The sequence below is a fragment of the Ptychodera flava genome, chromosome 15, assembly GCF_041260155.1.
Source record: "Ptychodera flava strain L36383 chromosome 15, AS_Pfla_20210202, whole genome shotgun sequence".
In the NCBI taxonomy this organism is placed as follows: domain Eukaryota; kingdom Metazoa; phylum Hemichordata; class Enteropneusta; family Ptychoderidae; genus Ptychodera; species Ptychodera flava.
The window spans coordinates 3,994,122-4,017,689 of NC_091942.1; the positions used below are offsets into that span (position 1 = coordinate 3,994,122).

Genomic DNA, 23,568 nt, shown 5'->3' on the forward strand with positions numbered 1-23,568 from the left:
AAGTCAGGGCACGCCCTAAGTTCCGCTATTGTTGTGCTTAAGGGCATGGGACCGTGAAAACAAAGCAGTACTAGGACACCTTCAAAGGGGTGTTTATTTCCATGAGGTCGTTAAAAGATTGGCGGGATCAAGCACTCGACATAGCCTGCCAATTATCATTCAAATTTTGATAAAAAGTCGTTTTTGTTAGTGTCTGTACGATTTCGGAAATTTATCGGTATAAGTGACCACAAATATCAACTTGGACGACAGGAAAATATTCAACATTTATTACTAAAAACTACTGTCGAGAACTGGCGAGTATTTTGAAGCGTTGACTGTGAAATGACAAAATTTACAACTTGGCAGAGAGCCTAGAATTCTCACCGCAGGAAGATTTTTACCCCTAGCATGATGGTTCATATACGGAATGAATACAACAGGTAAGAAGCCGAGGTCCGAGGAAAGTGGGTTTGTTAGTAATAGGTAGTCCTTCCCACGCCGCACTTTGACCTTGGTTTTTTGTCACCTTACAAAAATATAAACAATACAACTTAGATTTTATTTACTTTATTACCGAAAATCCACTTTGTCATATTGGTCATGACAGTCATTAGCTATGTTCACAAACTGAAACGTTGATGGCAGCACAGTAGGATTGTAGTTATTTATTCTTGAATTATTTCTACAGTTTTTTAACATACATGAAATGAATTTTTAATGGTATATCATAGAAATCATACTCAAGAATATTGTAGAGGGAGTCCTTCTTGAAGTCATTAACGCTTTGAAACTGTAAGCTTTATATGTAGTAATTGAGATTTCAACTCTGATGGAGAACGATGCGTCTTTCAGGTCAGGTCAAGTCAGGTCGGGTCATAGAGAACGTGAAGATTACTTGCATATTAATAGTGATCGCTTCAGATACATTATTTCTAATAAATGTTTACATTCGCAAAAGCTAACATTAAGGGGCGTCGTGACGATAAAGATTACCGTAAAGTCCATCACTAAAGTGCGGTCACAAAAATTGGTTGAGCAACCACTGTGATCAAATTTGAAGCCTCCCCATTGTTACGCAAAACAATATCGAATGAAGTGACATTGGAATGTGGAATTCTTGGAAAAAATATTCCGGCTTCGCGTACTCCGAAAGTATATTTGACATTTGAAATGCGACATTTGAAATTTGGACTTAATTTCATTCCAAAAACAGCTTCTCTCCCTCAGGTACTGTTCGTCTTGGTCTTAAACATTGTGTCTGTTGTGGCTGACCTGGTCGATTTCAGATATTTTAAAACATCTGCAGAAACAAACCATAAACATCGGTATCTAATATCTGAATGATAAGTATCTAATACTGATCATAGAAATAAATGGACGTTGTCCGTCCAGAGCTTAGAAGATTTTTAGAATGGTGTAAAACATTTGTCTTCAGTTTTCTCCGGTGAATGAGTATTACAGACACGCAATATAAATATCACTGACTTATCGAAGACTGTGGTATTAAACCTAAACATACGGTCCAAAACACTCACGCACGTCTTTTCCGGTTTTTTTTTTTTGAAATTCTATAGAGGATACAGGGTGTGCAACACGCTGGGACTGGTGTGCCTGAATATAAGATTTGGCTGTGGCAGCTACACTGCCGACCACAGCACAACATCAGTGAAAACTCTTAGAGTACATACATTTTGTATACGCCCATATTAGCGAGTAGGTATGACAAGATAATGCGCATGTTAGACGATTTACAAAATACGTCGTACCTGAGCCGCCAGTACCCTTAGCGACTGCATCCTCGGTTTTCCTTTCGTCTTTTCGTAACGGAATCGTTATGAATCTGAAAACAAGATAGTCAAATAGACGTAGCATCCGTGGCGTATAAGGGAGCCGTCATTATTTATGGCCTGGGGGGTCGGAGGAATCTGAAGGGGGGGGTCACTCAAAAAATCGAAAGCTACAAGGGGGGGTTGCTCAAAAGTGGAGAACAAGAAAGGGGGAGGGGCTACTCAATTTTGTTGACATGTATTGAAGCATTTAGTGGAGTTACGAATTAATACAACAATAATAGTAAAGATATGTATATTCATACCCGGTATTTGTGTACACACACACACACAACATAATATATATATATATATATATATATATATATATATATATATATATCATAATACAGGTGGTTTCAAGTAGAAACTAAAATCTCATTACACTATGTGTTTCACGTTATTGTGATCTTCAGACGAGAATGATCAGCTATTCGACGTGGCAAGCCTTATGTTAGAGGCTAGTACTGAGTACCTTTTTCAGTATTTCCTGATTAAAGATTGATATACTTGCCTGATCATTAATGAGAAACGTCTGCTTTCTATATTCTACATTATATAGGTTACCGATAGGGGAGAATGTGTAAAGCAAGCTCATTCTGATGCTATAAAGTTTAAAACCAGTTGAATGCCTTGACAACAAACCCATCTTTTATTGCAGGAAAATAATAATAAAAAATAAATGTGAATAAATGTATGTCTGTCGCTATTTTTTCGGTTTCAAAAAATATAGTTGAAATCAGTGAACTGAAATATAAGTTTTGGAATACTGTCTCAGATTTATTTTCCTTTGAGTTTTTTACACGAAAAAAATACTCCCCAAGTGCCACCAAATAACACCATTTTAATCTCTATTTTTCAAAAGCTCCAATGGCAGGAGGGGGGACACCCCCCTCCTGACCTCCCCCGCGACCGCTTATGCGGTCTCTTGTGGTGCTTTCGCACCACATCTTCCCCCTCTTGAAAAAAAATCCTACAGAATAACTGCATGTCACCAGAGCACTGGATACAGACCTGTACATCAGCCCCTGCCACAGCAATTGGAACCTCCTTCCGACAAAGACCTATACCACAGGGTTTAATCAGGGTCTGTACAGGGCCTGTCGCAGCAGCAATCCATTTTACTGTATAGATATTTAACTTTCCCAATTTTTTTGGGGGGAGGGGGGTCACTCAAATTTTCTGTAGCAGAGAGGGGGGGGGGTTACTCAAACACGTCATGGTTGGCAGGGGGGTTACTCGAAATTTTGGAGTTTCGAAAGCAATTCCTCCGACCCCCCCAGGCCGTAAATAATGACGGCTCCCTAAACGGTTACAGTGTTTAATGATGCATTCAGAGATACTGATACACAATTGGGTGCAGTATGTGGTGATGGATGGAGCTATATATGGATGGTGTTTGAGTGAATGGTTGGGCGGACGGAGAAGTCGTGAAGATATTGTGTGGGTCAGAATTAGTAAGTATTGGTGGGTAGGCAGGCAGATAGGTATAGGTTGTACAGGCAGTATAGATAGGTTGGTGGGTAGGCAGGCAGATAGGTGTAGGTTGTACAGGCAGTATAGATAGGTGAAATGTTATTGATATTCTTGTGGGAGACAATGCATTTCGCCCGAAATGTAATAGACAATTAAGGCATATTTTGGAACACTCTTTTAACTTACCTCGCAACTATTTTGAGATGAGAGGATCTAAAATCCGCCACAGCTTGTAGACAGTCATCATATGCCTTCGTAGTTTTCTCGTTAGAACACTTGTCAACTGTCAAATGTGAACAAGATATATTATTCTAGAGAACAAAACGAACTTATAAATTGCCGTGAAATGCAATTTTCGTCTAGATCATCCAGTTTCTCAGCAATGTTCCACACATCTACCGTATTGAACTGCTGCACAAAATGGGGTCTTGTCGCGCAGGATGGCTGCACTACAAGACAATTTCCACATTTTTGATCAAATGTTTTTCTACCAGTACAATGCATCGCTGACGGCTTGTCCGCTGATGTGAAAATGCGTCATGTGATAATAGACAAGATTCACGTGATCTTGTTTGAACTTGGATCGTTCTATGTGTGATGCGTCCAGTAGTTCCTTGGTTTAAGCGCAAGCTATATGTACTACGACTATATTACTGTGAGGTTTTTTGACTGGCATGGGCTCGGTACCATGGAGTTTACTTTGCACGTGACAAGAGAAAAGAAATAATATTTTGAACCCTAGCTTTTGGAAGATTTCGTCACGACAGGTATCATGCGAACGACAGTAAATTACGAGCACAATCCTTTCTTGGAATGCGCCAGCTTCCACCCGAAGCTGTCATGGAATAACGGAAAAACCTGGTCACACGAAAATCCATCGATTCTGGTGTTTTTTAACCCAATTTTTATCCCGATTTTCCGGTTTTCATCGTGATAATCAGGTTGGTTTTCACGAAAAATGGTATGATTTTGCTTGCGCCTGAGGTGAAGTCCTTTGACGTATCCGAGATTGAGATTTCGACTCCCTGCAAAATTTATATATTCATCCTCGGGATTTAGTCAGAACACTAGGTCAGTAATGAAGGCCATAAGAAGTGCAAGTGTTTTTTTTCCAGGAGCATTTCAAAACTGTCAGTAACTCACCACAGCAACGACTTCAATCTGATTATGAACTGGACAGAAATTACCGGGGGGGGGGGGGGGGGGGGGGGCGGTGTTTTTCGAAACACCGCTGCATCAAAAATAGTGACCCTTCAAAGTTCTTGCACAAAAATTAGTGATCCTCCCCCTTATCCGTGCATGAAAATAAGTGACCCTCCCCTGTTACTCAAAGAATTTAGTAAAAAGACATGATATGATGCAACAACAATAGCCGCTTCAGCTTCATTAGGGAGCCTTTACATAATGATATTCATAACGAGGGAGCACATTTAAAAATTCTCCTGACATTTGATATAAATTGGAAAGTGCAAGCATTCTGAACATTCCCTAAAACACAAAAAGAGAGTAACACAGATCGCATTGTTGAAGCGTGGACGAGGGCAAATTAAAGCGTGAAATCAAATTCAACGGAGACAAGCAAGGGTCAAAATAACCGGAATATAGGTACACCAAATGTTGCAAGACTTGAGCTTGCAAGTGTCACATCAATAGGGCACTTCATTGCTGTGCTTACCAAATGTTTTAGTAGACGGCCCTTTTCTTAGATCTTCGATGAGTTTTCTGTGAGCCGGCAACATATACCGTCTCATGGTTTCGTGAAAGTTCTCTGAAATGAAAGAGGTAATCAAAATGAGAAACTAAAAGTTGCAAATGATCGTATCGATTGCTGCAGGAAATTCTCAACATATGTTGTAGTAGCTATAACGACAGTTGGTTTTGAACTATGTACATTGTAAACGATCGATCATAATCAGAGAAATGTGGTTCATTCATGGATATTACTCCGTGTGTGTGTGCGTGGGGGGGGGGGGGCGTATGAATGTGAGTATGTATGTGCGCTGACTCACAGTAGAGTCAAAGTATCATGTCCGTAACACATACCATTACTGGTGTCATGTATGATACCAAGAGCAGCATCAAATATTGGTATAGCCGGGCTCTGTGCTGCAGAAGCTCCAAGATGCTGAATAATTATGAGAAACAAGCAATGTTAAAAAATATCGAAAAATGTTGGTACACATTTTACGAACTGTTGCAAGCATTCTGTATCAATCGGGAAAATGACTTGTAACATCAAAACAACAAATCTTTCAATTTAATTCTCATCGATAAAACTCATATTCTGTATATGTATTGAGCGATTGCTAACATTGGGTTATTTTCCTGTTTACCTAGTTGGGGAAAACCATTTGATTTTTAGGGTGGAGGATATTTGGGGAATATCGGCAGGTGGATGAGTAAAATGGCAGGCAGGTGATGGGTTAAAAAAACTTGATCCAACATGCAGAACTGAAAAGACTTCTCATCAAAGTGCTGAAATCAGCTCACTGCGAAATCTGATTCTGAAACTCTCTGCTGAAAGTGTACCGTCAACGGTAGACTGAAAGATCCGTCGCTCGAGAGCGCGCTCTACGCCCCCCTCCTCCTTTGGGGAGCGTAGAGAGCGCCCTCTACGGTTATGTTGATATTTGCAATAGACTTACCAGCAAATTCTTTTTGCCAGCATGACAGGTTTCAATGAACTAGTTTTAAAAGCAATTCTAAAGTATTGCCGTCAATAATTCACACAGACCAATGTGCATTTGTGAAAGGCCGCTATATTGGTGATGCTGTCCGTACAATTGCCGATATTATGCACTATACTAAAGTTAAAAACATCCCAGGGATTATTTTAGCCCTCGACTTCCAAAAGGCATTTGATTCTATAGACCACAACTTCATGTTTAAGGCCCTAGAAACATTCAATTTCGGTACTGATATTATAAATTGGGTCAAAATGTTTTACAATAATATTTCAGCCAGTGTCATGAACTTTGGGTCAACAACAGGTTATTTTCCGGTTACAAGGGGAGTCAGACAGGGTGACCCCCTATCCCCCTACTTATTTATAATAACTCTGGAGCTTCTAGCAATCTCAATACGGAACAACCCAGATATATAAGGTATCATGGTTGACCTATCAAGCTTGCTATGTTTGCTGACGATATGTCAGTTGTCTTAAGTTCTTTGAATTCAGTTGATCATCTTCTATATACAATAGATAGGTTCAGCAAATGCTCTAGTCTGGTTTTGAATCGGGCAAAAACAGAAGCGCTTTGGATAGGTAGTATTTGCAATTCTACGATGGAAAGAGCTGATATAAATTTTTTAGATGGTGTTAAAATACTTGGGGTATTTATGTCATATATTACACCAAAGCTACACAAGAAAACTTCACCTCTAGATTAGCTAAAGCAACTTTGCACACTTTGGTCCCAAAGAGGGCTTTCCATCATTGGTAAAATTCAAATTTTGAAAACATTTGGTCTGTCACAATTCATTTATATCGCAACAATGATACCGACTCCAAGGAATATTATCAAAGAAATAAAAGAGATTGTATTTAATTTTATTTGGAAAGGTAAAGATAGGGTTAAACGGGATGCTCTCATCTTAGACATAGACAGTTGTGGACTAAATATGATCCACATTGAGTCATTTATTTTGGCCCAGAAATTCAAATGGATCAAAAGATTTTGCTCTATTCAAACTTCCGGTTGGAAGGAGATATTGTCACATTTTATGAGTGAAGTAGGAGGGAATTACCTAATGTATTGTAATTTTGATGCGTGTTGTATCAATACTCTTAAGATACACCCTTTTTACAGGGAGATCTTTCTACAATGGTCAAATCTCACCAATTTTGAGCCGTCTCCTGAACAAATTGCCAACCAGGTTATTTGGAACAACCGGCACATTCTTATTGGTCAAAAACCCATATACTGTAAAGCACTTGTTGACAAAGGAATTCACAGAGTTATAGATTTATTAGATAACCAAGGAAATTTCCACACTTGGGACTACTGGAAAAACATTTATGGAATTCATCAGCGCTATCACTTTATCTTGCGTTCAATGCTAAATACTTGGGATTAGAGAGGGACAAGGTATATATAGATAACACTTGTGTGTCTCTGAATTCTTTAACGTCTAAAAAATTGTACTGCAGGCTTGTCAATAAAATATCTCGGCCACCTTCTTCCAAACCCAAAATTATGGCTAAATATAATTTGACAGAGGAAGACTGCAAATTGGTCTATTCATTGGCCTTTAGATGTTCACTCTCTTCAAATCTGCGTGCTTTCCAGTTTAAAATCCTCCACAACTATTTGGCCACAAATGACAAACTCTCCAAGTGGAAAATAGCAGATTCCCCAAATTGTACTTTATGTGGCGAGCACGAAGAGACAATTTCTCATCTTTTCGTTTATTGTGTGAAGGCTCAGGATATTTGGACAAGTCTGCAAACTCACTGCGAGGTATTGAAAGACGTACCATGTAACGAGAAAAATATCATTATTGGCTTTTTAGATAATTGTAATCAGCCACTGAATCATTTGATTTTGCTATTTAAACGATATATCTACATATGTAAGGTTCAGAATAAACAACCCTCCTTTGCCGGTATGAAGTTCTATGTAAAACAAAACCGGCAGATAGAGTTCTATATTGCTGAAAAGAAAAACAAACTCAATTTTCACTACAGAAAATGGGATAGCTTAAACCCATTGATTGATATGTAAAGATTCTCACTTCTTGTAAATTAAGTAAGCTTCACTAGATTCGTGTGCACTCTTTTGTTTTTCTTTTGTTGCTTTGTTTAATATGGAAATAAAAAAAAATTGAAAAAAAAAGTTTTAAAAGCAATGCATATGTTCAGAGAGACAAACAAACAAGTACTTCCTGAAAAATTATATATATATATATATATATATATATATATATATATATATATATATATATATATATATATATATATATATATATATATATATATATATATTTAGTTCAAGATCAGCTGGAGTAGAGTGCTCAATATTAGAGTAGAGCTAAATACACAACTGAGTTGATCAGGATAATCTAAATTACATTTCCACTACAAATTTGTTTCGTATAGGCGACAGAGCCGCCTACACTCATCGGGTGGCCGTGTTCGACTGAAACGTTTCTGCTGATGTGCAGCATTGAACAAACTCTTTCTCTGATTGGTCCATTGTCACTATTCACAGAGACTTAGGGAGTCTATTTGTATTGTTTTAATTATATTGGTAAGATTCACCTACCTAATTGGATAACAGCTTATTCAATGCTGCACATTAGCCCAAACGTTTGGGCTGCTGATTGCATATGTTGTTAGGCGGCGAACAATTTCTTTTGTTTTTGTTGTTGGCACCTGTTTGTTTGGTGCGAAAAGTTGCATATATTAGTGACTGCACAGGACAAATTTTCTCCTGTGTCTGCAGGTCGATACTAACTCGTTTCTATTTTTGAGGGAGCACATTTCTGAAACTCAACAGCTATACAAGAAGTTTTACAACCGCACTTCTATTAGACTACTGCACTATCAAAATTAACTACCACTAGACTACAAAAGTCACCGTCAATCTACAAAGAACGTCATGGCAGTAATTTCTACTGAATGCTGCAACATAGTTTGTCAAGCACCTGTCTTTCGGCATTCATCCGGAGTATTGACCGAAAAGACGACGTCCAGGTGTTGGACAACAACACATTGGAATTGATCACACTACACATGCATATTTCCATCAAGCTCCTGATACTATTGTGACGGCCTGAAGGAAAGGAACTTAGAGGGTTCAGGGTTACAGCACTTCCCAGGTCAGTCAACTACGAATGGATTTTTTACTAGTTACCTCTTGTACATAAAGTTTAAATAGCAGAAGCATGTATCGCAAACTACTCTTTATTGCTACTTACACAGAACACTGAAAAAATTGCATCACTTCTGCATGTGGAAGAAATGCTTCAATGCAGGACTGACGATAGAAAACAAATGCTGTCACAGTGACGGTAAAACATTGCAGGCATACCCACTGCCCTCACTCCCCCCTTCTGAAATTAAATGGTTCTCCCCTTAGGTCACAACGACACACTTTTACAAACTGTAACCATTCCATTCCTTAACTATAAATTACATAAAGCGGTCATTGTTTTTCATTCCTTCTGTTTGACACCAATGTACGCATGTAGCCATGTATAACATGAATCGGAAATGTGGTTTTAGTTAAATGATAATATGCATTCGGTATTTGGTTTCAAGCGTGATATATTCATTTGTCTGCCGTGAGAATATCGTGTTCCGTCGTGCTGAGGTTTGACCAGGGTAGAAAAGTGTTTAGGGTCAACTTCGTTGCTAGACAAGATGGTTTAGATTAAAATGTCAAAGTCGTAAGGATCCCCACAATCTTCGGTTCCTACACAACCCTGCTGCAAGCGTCAAATGCGTTCAGTGGGTGAGTTTCTATTATATATATGGTGTTATGTGTATGTATGCATGTTTTTTTGTTTGTTTGTATGTATGTGTCTGTCTGTGCCTGTTTGTATTTACCTGTTGTGGCACATCACTTATGCCTTGGAAAACCAAGCCTCCGTATCCAGCTGCGGTAAAAGGTTGCGATCCAAAGCTGTAAATCGATGTTAAGTACGTGAAAAGAGCGCTGTGTTTTCCTTGATACTCCTCGAGAGAAAGACTAAGTTGCAGTTATTCCCTAACCCTGCCACGTGTGCTGATAGTTTTTGTGTCATAGTTAATGAGTAGAATAGTAAACGGTCAGCTGATGATTGACATCCATCACACTAACCTCATTAAGCGCTTACAATAATCTGAATTGTCAGACCAAACTACAATTGATTCATTTGTTACAAATCACACTGGATGTTATGCATATTGTTTATTATTTTCTCTTTCATAGTACCGTCGGTGAAAAGGCAGCACACCTGTTTCATACAACGAGAATTTAAACATGATCAAAGTTACTGCTAACGTAGAATGCGCCTCGGGGACAGATATTCGGACTTTCAAATTTTTACAATTCGTTTCTGTACTTATCTATCACTTGTGGGGGCTCATTTTAAAGCTCTTAGAATAAGAAAAAGTTTCACCGCCTTAGTTTTCCGAATATCCGCAATTTATCCACTCCTAAGTTGCAGTTATCCCCACACAGGAATAGCGGCCATTTTTAATTTCAAATATCGCAAAATATGGGGTAATTTGTTTCACTAGTTCCAAAAATTGTATTCTTGGTTTGGTAGAGAACTGTTGAAAATTTAATTGAGCAGAGTTTGAGCAAAAGTTTAAGTCTTTCACTTTCGAGGCGCATACTACCTAAAGAAGGACATCGACAAATCATAGACAGTACAGATTCTCTATTGTCAATGGACAAATCAACACCTGTGCAGAAGAGATAAGTTTTCAGTTAGCATTGGCTAACTGACGGGACGTTGGCTTTTTGTGTACACTTTTTAGGATAGGGAAGCAGGAACAATGGTAATATTGTGCCCCTGGCGAGTTATATCTTGCCGCTTTAGGAAATGATGATACTCACCCCATCATGAACGGACGAAGTACGTGAAAGAATGTATCGGGGTCGCACAGCCCTGGATAGAAAAACGAGTAGAGATGAATTTGGAAACGATGATCGGGAATGCTGTGTCATAGAAGAATATGAGACATTCTCTGGGAACAATTTTGTTCGCATGGTAATAGGTTTGGCTACGTCAATATAAATAAATTGCAAGCATTTTCCAAAAGGCATTTCATCAAGTATATCAGGAACCTTGTGATAGAATTTTACGATGGGTGACTGTAGACCGCGAATTTGTCCGAATTTCCTCTTCAGGGTAGGGTTGGGGTTGAGGGCTTACAATCCCCAAGGTGTTATCCGAGAATCCAGAGTTTTAGGTGGTGACAAAGATGCACGTCATGTAAATCATTTCCTAAACAAGACACATGATAATGGTTGATGCGATTCGGATCGTTAATCTAAGAATAAACCACTCTACAGTAATTTTAACGTTACTAAGAAATACAATCTTTATCTTCTAGAGAAAGTATAATTAGTTACTATGGATAAGTCGTACCAGTTAGGTAGACGTTCTTGGTAAGTCTCTAAATATTGCTAGAAAACAAATTTCACTTGTCGAACTTCCTTCCTACTAACGTAATCAATGTCGTGTACACGACAGGGTTTGAAGCAAAATAAAGTGTCGGTCTTTCAGGTCTTCTGGTGTTGAAGTGGATTTTTGGATATTCCCTAATATTGCTTTATATCTGTTCACGTTGTTTTCGTAATCAACCACATGGCAGACTGTTAGATGGAAGATGTTTTGACAATAAGACTACATCTACTGCTGGCAGATTTGCTCTCGTGAGCGGAAAATGCAATGAAATAATCATCATAAATTACGAATTCTGTGTCGGTGGAATTAAGCTGAAAAAGTGTTTTCATTAGAATATCACTTCATTCAAGAGCAGCTTATCGAATGAATTTGACTTTCGCCAAAGTGCTTTCCATGTACTTTCAAATATCGCTAAATCCAGCACAATAACTTTATAAAACTTGAACTTGACGTTTTTAATTCTGGTTACTCTGGTCACATCAAAGACGATCATTGTTGGCGACTGTCAAAGAACATTGAAATGATATCAACACATCTTTTGCGACCACACACGTTGAAAATGAATAAAGAAAAGCCATCGCCAGTGTCTGTTTTGTTCACACATGTCATACAACAAGACTTAGCAAAATCTCCCCTCACCGTGGATTTGTTTAATGCACACTTCCATCTTCTTAACTGTTGACTTTAGTAAGCCTAAATTTTGAACTAAGCGTACTTCGTCGCCATCCAGAACAGCCTGTAAACGTAAATAGGATGTGCATGCGGACGGTAAATCTCGGGTATTATTGTTTTCACTTGTGTGCGTGGTCAGGATTTGGAGAGAGAGAGAGAGAGAGAGAGAGAGAGAGAGGAGAGAGAGAGAGAGAGAGAGAGAGAGAGAGAGAGAGAGAGAGAGAGAGAGAGAGAGGGGGGGAGGGACAATGAGAGAAATGGTAATAAAAGTAGACAGACAAGATGGCTAAAAATAGCTATAAAGCTGAGACAAAGACAAAAAGTCAAATAGAAAGTATAGAAAGTTATAACTACCATGTCCTCTGCCATGATGTAATGTGGCTGATAAGCACCATTTTCGGCTATATTCAGGACAAAGCTGGTATGGTTGCGATTGTATAAGTGTCATAGAAAATGCGACGATAATAATCTGTAGAAGCAATGGAAATATCACAACAATAAGGGATAGTGTTAATGTTCTTACCTTTTTCATTCCTATGGCATATGCAATTCCTGGCCCGCTGATGAGATCAGTTTGCTGCTGCATGAGAAAGAACCATTTAGCTGTGTCACCACCAGGGAGATTCACGATGAGTTCCCGATTTCTATGAATTTAAACAGACAGAAATAATATCAACAGAGACTATACTTGGTCTTGAGATTGGTTTCTAAGCATGGTATACATACGTATCAGTACCTATGGCTATTGATATTAGTGATCGTTGTTAGGGGATTGCGCCATCATTACATATACAGAGTATATATACATATATGTATATACACACACATATATATATATATATATATATATATATATATATATAAATATATATATATACACACACACACATATATATACACACACACACACAAACACACACACACATATATGTATATGTATGTATACACACAGACGAACAGACCGACACACACACAGAGACCGACACACACACACTCACACACACACACACACACACACACACATATATATATATATATATATATATATATATATAATATAATATAATATAATATAATATAATATATATATATATATATATATATATATATATATATATATATATATATAACAGTGACGTGTATCGAATACTTCATATAAACCCTAAGAATCGCGTGAACTGTGAATCATCACTTACTTCAAGTCAGTGGCTGGTTTTGATTGGTCGATTATTTTCCAGTTGGCAAGCGACCAGCTGCAGTGTGACATGATTGGCTGAACACCTAATCTTTCCGACACTCGCCACAGCGGAACTGCGACACAGCTGGGCAAAAACTGTAAAGATGGATGGAACTGCGTCTAGTTTCAAACTAATGTACAGATATCTCTTAGTTTCGAATGGATGTGCATATATCTTTAAGTTTCAAATGTAGTGTGCTGACACCCTTAAGTCTCAAAGTGATGTGCTATTTAGCTCAAACTTTTACAATATTCATTTTTGTCTCCCACTTGTAGGGTTCATTTTGAAGCTTGTATCTGCCCGTCAGTGAAGAGATCTCAGTGGAGAGATTGCGTATATACACTAACGCTATGTTTCGAAAGTTTGCCAGATTTTTTGCAGCAGTCGCCACAAGTTTATCTTCAGTGGATAAATTTTGTGGAGTAATTGGCAGATTGTATGTATTTCTATGTTGTCTCACTGGAAGTTTGTTCTTTCATTCTGGAAGCTATATAGTATGTCTAATTTTGTTCTATTGTGTTAAAGGTCGTGTTCGTATTGTGTTTACTAGATTGAGAGATAGATATATGTGGTCGTCAACATGTTTCTGTTTCTGTCAAAATGTTGTATTTTTTCTGTGTTTTGAGTTTTCAGTTGTGATCTTTGTTTGAAATCACTGGTTGACGAGTTACCTTTATTTAACCATTAGTGTATAGAATGTCGTTCCGCTTCCTTTGCATTTTTACATCCTTTGTATCTAACGGTTTGATTGGTATCTCATCGTTCTCTGATAGTGCTCTTGATGACATGCGGGTTAACATCAAAACACGCAGATTTACGGGTACTTCTCGCCATGGCCTAAGCAATACTTTACATAAAACAGCCAAACATAATATAACCTTCCAATATGCACAATATACATGTACACAATACACAAAACGCAAACAACTCAGATATGAACGATATGTTGAGTTGCTTTTCCTTACTAGATTCCAATACAGTAACTTTAACTGAGACAGTTTTGAAAAGCGTATCAATTTTTTCTTGTTGTTGTTCAATACTTAGCTACTTATCTACCATCAAGTATTTCCCTTGCTGTAGTTTATTTCGCGCGTAGGAGATTACATCGTGGTGTTAACGTTTGTTATTGAAAATAAAAGTTTTTTACACCATTGTAATTTCATCTTTTTGAATTTTAAACTCTAGACTTGTATTATTTAATGCATGCGATCTGTTAAGGAAGTACGCGCCTCGAAAGTGAAATACTTCAACATTTACTGAAATTCTCCTCCAAAATGAAACTTTCAACGATGCTCTTATCAAATCAAGAAAAAAAAACGGGGGTCACGTGCAAAGTTTGGTGCTGGAGAAACATTGAAAGTTCTTGTCATTTCCTTACACATTTCAAGCTAAAAATGGCCGCCATCCCCGTGTTAACTTTATTGGGGAAAATAAATATTTCAATTTTCGGAAAAGTAAGACATTCAAAGCTTTTCTTGCGCAAGGAGCCTTAAAATTAGCCCCTACAATGGTAGATCAGAAAAGAATGGAAAACACATGAGAATACGAATGCCTGTCTCCAAGGCGCATTTTACCTTAAATACATACAAAGTACTTCCAAAACTTGGGTCACTCTAACCTCAAATCCCAGAGTGAATTTGACGCTGCTTAATTAAAGGTATATACTGTCATCTGTTCCAATTATGCCACAGTTACCATGGAAAGAGAAAATCTAACCAATCACAGATTTTAAGCGGGTGGCCGCCTTTTAAAAACAGCGCCTCAAATGGGCATTTTGAATACCAAGGAACGCCCCTTTGACCATATATGGGCATATTTAGATTACAGATGACTGTATACCTTTAATCTGAAGAATCGGTCTAGCCCGTTTAAAGGGGTCTAAAGAAAATTACCCCTTGGGAGTAAACATCTGAAAAGTTGACCACTAGCCCACCACAAAATACATGAACGCCTTACATAGATACATGCAGCGGAGTAACGTGACATCTACAGTCAAGGAAGATTCCTCATTACATTAAACATAACATTGGTTAAAATCGTCATTGGCGAGTAAAATATCTGTTTACCTTAGGTATACCTTTCACTCCATCGGTCCACACATAAGCAGCAGCTATTCCTGTCAACATGAGGTGCGCCAAGCGAAGTTCACGGTGTGACGTCAGTTGTTCATGGTCAAGTACAGACATCTGCAAACACGAACGCCACCGGAAAATAAAAAAGAAGGGTTTTAGTATGCGTTACATGTTTATTTCCGAGGGTCTACATGATGGCTGAAAACTCGAGCTCAGCGCAGGGTTCTTCTTGCTATGGTTTATTTTATTTCAATACATTTGACTATGATATGTATTGCCAATAAAGAATACTGCCAACCGTTGGTGTCTTGGTCTTATGTTAGCACTGGTTTTGTAACAATTTCTTTTTCTCTTTCGTGTCACTATTTCTCCCCTGACAATCTTACGCGAAGTTTTGACAGTGTATTGCGTCGTTATCTGATGCGTTTGATTGCCTAATGCGCCAAAACAAGCAAGGGTAAATTACTAATCTGTGGACGCTGTCACCAGATTATCACCGGATTAACTTGGACAAAGTCAACGAATGCAAGGTATAAGAGAAGACACAACAGATTAGTAATTTATCCTTGCTTACTTTGGCACATTAGGCAATCAAACTCTTCAGATAATAGATGCAGCATGGTGAGAAAACGTTTACGGAAGATTGTCAAGAGCAGTGCTAATATTAGAAAAATCTCACCAAAAACTTTTATGTACCGACCTTTAAGAGCTTGTGGTCTGTCTCCGGTAGTAAAACGCATTGACGGACCCATATTTCGAAGGAAAAAACTGCTTATCTATAATTGGCGCATTTGGTTTATGACAATAATAGTATAATATGTTTTAATTGTAGTCTAATGATTTTTCTTCCCGCACTGCAAATATGAGGAACGTATGTTGTTATCAAAGGCAAGATTATAATGATAATGAGTGTATATCCAGTCAAAAGAGAATTGGAATTAATCCATTCATATCCTGTGGACCTTCCTTTTCTAAGAGCTCCATGAATATTACTAGAATGAAGCTTCGTTTTATTGACATGACGTACAGGGTGACTGGAGTATTCTTATTTTTTCATGTTCACCTTTTCAACTTTTTGACGGATGTTTCCCTCTTCGATGAAGTCCGTAAGGTGCAGGGCGATTTCGTTCCAATCATCAAAATAGCCTGGTAGCATAGACTATACAAAACAAAAAAGTATGCATAAAAATATGGAAAAAACAAACAAGAGATATTGTACGCCGTAAAAGGAAGTGATCCACTCCTGGATCAAATCCAAATTTGTATACAGCTTTGGTCGAACTCGGTTTTTGTCCAATCCTTAATGAAGTTTTTATTTGCGGCGGGGTTGGGGTGAGGTTGTTAGACAGAGAATTGCTGAAAAGAACTACGAAACAATGTTACGGCTGTAGGGCAACTCAAAAACCCAGGCCTGGTCTCAAGCCGAACCCTCTAAGTTAACGATCGAAAATGTCCATACGTCTGTACGGGTGGCTGTACCAGTGTCGTGAAAGATTGTGAAATTGTTGAGTGCCGTTTTTCATTAGCTAAGAATTTTGCATGCGATAGCTTGGTGTCTCAATAGGATTCTAAATCAGTTTGACGTCACATGCGAAGGTCATCGAAATACATAGTCAGCAAAATTACACACGTCCATGAATAGTACATACTGCGTAATGGCATTTCTATATGCATTTTCAGCTTTTTATTAAGCATTGCAACGCGACCCGCAGCCCCTAAAATAGGCGTTTCCGTCTGTTCAAAATATACACGATCTCTGGTAAAATAATAAGGTATCTTTTCAACTTTTGCGTGGCCAGTAATTAGACTCAACATCGGGAAACAGAGTTCATCTCTTTGTATATGCGCAGTGTTGTTAGGATCTGTACCGGTGAGTTGTCAAATTTGGCGGCGAAGCAAAAAGAAAAAAGACTCTTGGGTTGTCAATAGTTCTTTAATCGGTTCTATGATGCAGTGCGCGCTAGGTATACAAAGCATACGTTACTCATAGACCTTTTTAACCGGAGGGTAAACGCAGTGTATGTTACTCATAGGATACTATAATGGCAGGTTACACTCTGACCTACATTTTCGTCGCCGATGAATGAAAAATTAACGATACGACTTTTTTTGGCATTGCAAATTTGTGTCATTCTTGTTGTTGTTTTGAGTGTATACACGATGTTTGATACAGACACGGCGATCACTGTAGAATAACAGGGAAAAGATATCTATTGCGTATCGGCGAGTTGTCAAATTTGGCATAAGTCAAAATGGAGTGGCTCTTATGTTATGAAATATAAGTCTGAATTGTGGCCTGATGTGGCCTAATGTTTGACATTGACCAAAAAGCAATGTTTTGTTTGAACATATCAGAGTTACCGACTCTCAGAATTACTTTTAATGTTTTAATTTTGACATGTACGGAATTGAGTACTCTCGTTTGCTTGTCTTGAAAAACAGGAAATATTTTCAGCCATTATTTTCTTAAGATTGCACCTAAGAGTAGAAAAGCGGTATTTTGTTCAAAATTGTCATACTACACATAAACATCCGCTTCCTATACACTCGCCACCGGGCCTTATGCCGTTGTCGCACTTTTTTCGCCAACTAATGTACATTTCAAGTGCCACCAACTGGTAGATTTCTTCAACTTTACAAAATCATTTTTCGAAGGCTGATACACTGACTATACCTTATTCTTGACCTTGACCTAAATATTTAGAGGGGAAAGTAGAGTTGTTCGTAACTACCCTCCCACTGGCATATGCAGAAAGTATGCCCTCCCACTAAATAATGATGCCAACTCCCCTCCAGTATCTATGGTCTGTCAACCCGCCACTCCCCACAACAGTTCAAGCTCCCCAACGCGCGCCCTCTCCCCACCACTGGAATGGTTCTGCTCCGGAATAAAAAGGACGCGATGCGTTCTACAGACTCAGTACGCCCAATTATAATATGCTTTGCTGGAATCCGGCAATCTGATTGGCTGGAGCCGGGGTTTATATTCTCAACAAGAAGACCTGCGCGCCGCGTAACATTTCGAGCTCGCGCAAATTTCGATCGTCAACTTGAGAGCTCAACGCGCCGTAAGGGACTGGACATAAATTACAGGGGGGGGGCGGTGTTTTTCGAAAAACCGCTGCGTAAAAAATAGTGACCCTTCAAAAGTTCATGCATAAAACTTAGTGACCCTGCCCCTTATCCGTGCATGAAAATAAGTGACCCTCCCCTGTTACTCAATACCCCCCCCCAAAAAAAAAACCCACAATGTGTTAAAGACCCCCTTCTGACTTGCTATACTTTTTAAGTCGCCCTCCCGAAAGGAAGGCAAAATGTGGCCGATATAACGCGTTGTCCAAAAAATATCAAATCATATGTGTGTTATTCATGTAAATGTACTTTGCTTGAAGTGGCAGGTAAAAAGTGCATGCCTGTACAAAAAATGTAATTTTTAGATTTTATCGATAATGTTGATTCACTATACATGTAGTCGACTATAAGAAAACTACGAACGTGTATTTTCCAGTATAAAACTAGCTATATCTGTTCATATACAGATGTTTAATAACTGATATAGATATAGTTGATTAGCATGGGTTGTTTACAAGTGCACATGTGAACAAGATATTTGATTTTGGAATTTCTGTCAAAATGTTGATCCACTATACATGGGAGTCTATGACAAAACTATACATGGGAGTCTATGACAAAACTGTCAAAAAATTTTCAGAATTAAAAATTTGCACTATTTGTGCATATATGGACCCTGAATAATTGACATAATTGTGCTTGATTAGAAGAGGGTGGTAAAATGTGCATCTGTGTACAATAACTTTGTTTTTGGAATTTTGCATAAAATGTTGATCCACTATACATGGGAGTCTATGACAAAACTGTAAAAAAAATTTTCAGAATTAAAAATATGCACTATTTGTGCATATATGACCCTGAATAATTGACATAATTGTGCTTGATTAGAAGAGGGTGGTAACACGTGCATCTGTGTACAATAACTTTGTTTTTGGAATTTCGCATGAAATGTGGATCCATTATACATTGTAGTCTATGAAGAAACTATGAATAATTTTTTTTAAATACAAAACATGGCAAATCTGTGTATTTATGTATGCTTGACTATTGATATTTATGTTCTTGATTAGACTAGAGTGGTTACAAGTCCATGTGTGTGCAAGAAATTTGATTTTGGTATTTCACCGAAATGTTGATTCACTATACATGGCAGTCTATGGTGAAACCCTATGAATAATTTTTTTCCAATACAAAAATAGGTAAATCTGTGCATTTATGTACACTCAATTATTGGTACTAATGTTCATGATTAGACTAGAGTGGTTTCAAGTCAATGGTTGTGCAAGAAATTTGATTTTGGCATATCACTTAAATGTCGATTTACTATACATGGCAGTCTATGATGAAACTATGAATAATTTTTTTTCCAATACAAAAATAGGAAAATCTGTGCATTTATGTACACTTGACTATTGGTATTAATGTTCATGATTAGACTAGAGTAGTTTCAAGTCAATGGGTGTGCAAGAAATTTGATTTTGGAATTTCACTGAAATGTCCATTCACTATACATGGCCTTCTATGATGAAACTATGAATAATTTTTTTCAAATACAAAACTTGGTAAATCTGTGCATTTATGTACACCTAATTATTAGTATTAATGTTCATGATTAGACTAGAGTGGTTTCAAGTCCATGGTTGTGCAAGAAATTTGATTTTGGAATTTCACCAAAATGTTGATTCACTATACATTGTAGGCTATGAGGAAACTACAAATAACTCATAGGTTATCTGATCCTAAATTTTTATTCAAAAGTTGTTCGACCTGAAGCTTCCAGTTGTTATTGATGACACTATGCACTATTCTGAACAGTTTGTATTCTGTCAATGTCCTCAAAAAATTAAAAAATGTACATACAGCGACATGAACATTTGACACCGACCTATACCCAATGTATTGTCAATGGGAGAATGATGTCAAATAAGTAATCTCCCAAATTGTTATTGAAAGAGTCATTATAGGGGACAGTTATGCACAATAGTGTTGAATAAGTAGAAATCATGACAACTTAAATCAATGTGGCTGCTTGGATCATCAATACATTATTTATTATAGGCCTACCTGAAATTTGCGCCCGAAGGGGCGCGCCGAAAATGGTAATGGCAGAAAATGAAAGTGCCAGGAGGTATTTTTTCTTTTTTCAGTATTCCATAACGTGCACATGCAATTTCAGCTTTGATGCATGAAAAAAGGTGACCCTCCCCCATAGGCTTGCACAAAATTTTATGACCCTTCAAAAATGCTTGCGCGAAAAATGGCGACCCACCCCCAAAAAACACCGGCTCACCCCCCCCTGTAATTTGTGTCCAGTCCCTAATGTCGAACAAGTCTATGGCTTCAGATTGATTTTGATTGTTAAATTTTAGTCTAGTGCAGCTTGACGAACCAACAAATGAAGAGTTTCTGTAAGCAGTGGAGGTTATGTTACACAACAACATAATTTTTAAAGTTTTTTTGAGCGTTTTTTGAAGTAAAATTCTTCAAGTTCGATGTCTAATCGCGATATCGATGCGTTGCGTAACCGTATTTTATGAATTCAACTGTGCACGCGCGCGCGTTCTGAAACGTTCTTTTTTAGAGTTTGTATGCGGCTGGGCGCTCCTGAACTCTCGTTCCAACTTCGGCCCTAAATAACGACATTGTCCACTTGTTTTTAACTTAAGCATATTATAATGAGGTTATAAACGGTGCGCTCGGGTATTTGGTTGCGGATATAAGACCTCTTGGGTGAAAATTAGCATATTTGGGTGAAATATCCGTAACCAAAAACCCTCGCTTGCCGTTTATAACCTCTAAATAATCACTTGATGCCGGTACAAACAAGCCCACATGTGTACTAACGCGTATGGAAATATAGGTACGTCTATGCGCGTTTGCGCACATGGCTTTGTTTGTACCGTGGTCGATTCGAATTCCGGGTTTGGCCTATTCCCCCATTGCCCACTAGATGTACATATTCTCACATGTGCATTTCATTTCATTTAAGCAACTATTTAATCTCTCACCATGTGTGCGTTCGTTTACAGCATGAATGCAATATACATACAAAGCTCAACACAAATTAGTGCAAACAGAAATCTTATAGTTTCAACCGTTTGAAATTGCTCCCCACGAAGTTAAAATTTTTATCTCACAAACGCTTTGTATAACTATCAAGCAAATAAATGAAGCCATGAATTTGAATAGACCATGGTGCAAAGAAAACCAAAAAAATAGACACGCATAGAAAAGTGTGATTTTCCTCGTACGTTTGTACATATGATTTTGTGTGGCCATCACGTGATGTCTTGGGCATACAGAGTCAGTAGAAACACCAAGCAGCCTTTTTGTTCTGGAATAAAACTAATATTTTGTTCTCATGGCAAAGTATGTTTTACATAGTCTGTATAATTGCTGGCTTTGTACAATTAGGTATTACTGAAGAGTAAATCCCCCCATTTCCAATGATACAATGTGACGTCAGTATTTTTCATCCAAAATTACTTCAAATCCATCATAAAGTTGGCAGAAGGGCCACAATCTTTCATAATGTACCATCCTGGATGAAACACAAACGAGAAGCTGTTGTATAAAATTGAGAAAAGTATGAAAGTCGTAATTGTTATGTGAGTGTCCCCCAAATGAAAAAAGCATTATGTAATATTAAAATTGAAGAAAGCAAATTGCCATATTTGAATATTTATATAAAGTGTTATATTTTTCTCAATCTGTGTGATAAATTGACACAAAGCACTCATTGTGGATAAGCAAGTATTTTAGCAAAGAAGAAAATGCGTAAACTTTTCTTGGAAGGCTGTGAAAATATATATATATATATATATATATATATATATATATATATATATATATATATATATATATATATAGATTTATATATATATATATATATATATATATATATATATATATATATATATATATATATATATATATATATAGAGAGAGAGAGAGAGAGAGAGAGAGAGAGAGAGAGAGAGAGAGAGAGAGAGAGAGAGAGAGAGAGAGAGATGAGAACACATCACGTATGTTTGGTACCTATTACTCGAGTTTCACGCATACACGCTATCGTCAGATAGAGTTTCCTGTATGAAGTTCATAAAACAAAACATTCGTTTATATTTGAATGGTCTGGGGTCGCACTTCGGCACGCTTGCTTCACAAAAGGTCAAGAACGTTAACTGTGGCGTGACCGCGACATTTGTTAGCATTTTAACACAAGTTGAATTTGATTTCAAACCATCTTTAATCGTCAAAAATGCAAAAGGATACAACTAATTGGGCTTGAACTGATAAGTGAAATCTAGTTAGAGAGGCAGAGCGTCAGCAGAGGGTAAGGCTGGGGTAGAAATCTTTTCCGGAAAACCGACCTGCCGAGGTCAAAATGGGCGGACAGTAATTTCGCCTTTTTCTCCCGCAAAACTCAGTGATATGTTGGAAAAGTCAAGATACCCCAACTAATATCATGAACGCCATGCTATCTATACTTGCTCGTAAGTTGCTACTTTCATGTTGACCGTGAGTATTCTCGTAACGTACGAAAAATGTCATCATTGTCACCGTGCCGAGATCTACAGCAAAATCCGAAGGCTTTAAGGCAAGTGGCTATTCTCTTTCTGTCGAGAAAGAAAAATAAAAACCCGCCGGCCTACACACCCTCTATGAAAAGAACTATACCAGAAACATCCATTTTACATTTGTCACCCTCCCTGCTATCGTAGAATGGTAATGCTCTTAAGCGGTCACACCTACCCTTGGACTTGACAACAGATAACCACACACTGGTGAGACGTGATATGTAGACAGTTTCTCCTCCAAACTTTCTTGTGAATCAACTTTTATCATGGTATTTACCGCAGGGTCCGACATCGCGATTGGGAATGATGACCTTAAAACGGCAGGGATCATGACATTGAATATTTGCCTTCTAACAAACCTGCCCGGAAGCCTACCCAAGATGCACTTCGAATTCTCATTTAACATAGGGCACATAGGGGTTCGATTGAAAAGACATACGTTTACAAATAGTTAGGAAGCAGTTTAATTTTCTTCCTATGATTCAGGTCTTCCGGTTAATAATATGGTCGCATTTCTAAAGGGATGTTGGGA

General features: G+C 37.9%; 1 protein-coding gene across 1 annotated transcript; it reads right to left on the reverse strand.

Moving 5' to 3' along the window:
• Positions 1-243: 243 nt before the first annotated feature.
• Positions 244-23,568, reverse strand: LOC139150929 (myoglobin-like). Its single transcript, XM_070723412.1, has 13 exons — positions 23,212-23,568; positions 16,451-16,546; positions 15,382-15,501; positions 13,274-13,410; positions 12,601-12,721; positions 12,045-12,141; positions 10,832-10,883; positions 9,835-9,910; positions 5,328-5,409; positions 4,960-5,052; positions 3,471-3,567; positions 1,749-1,822; positions 244-1,282 (listed from the first exon to the last, which is right to left on the reverse strand). Exons 1-13 carry the CDS (start codon positions 23,449-23,451, stop codon positions 1,206-1,208), a joined length of 1,362 nt encoding a protein of 453 aa, XP_070579513.1. The 5' UTR covers positions 23,452-23,568; the 3' UTR covers positions 244-1,205.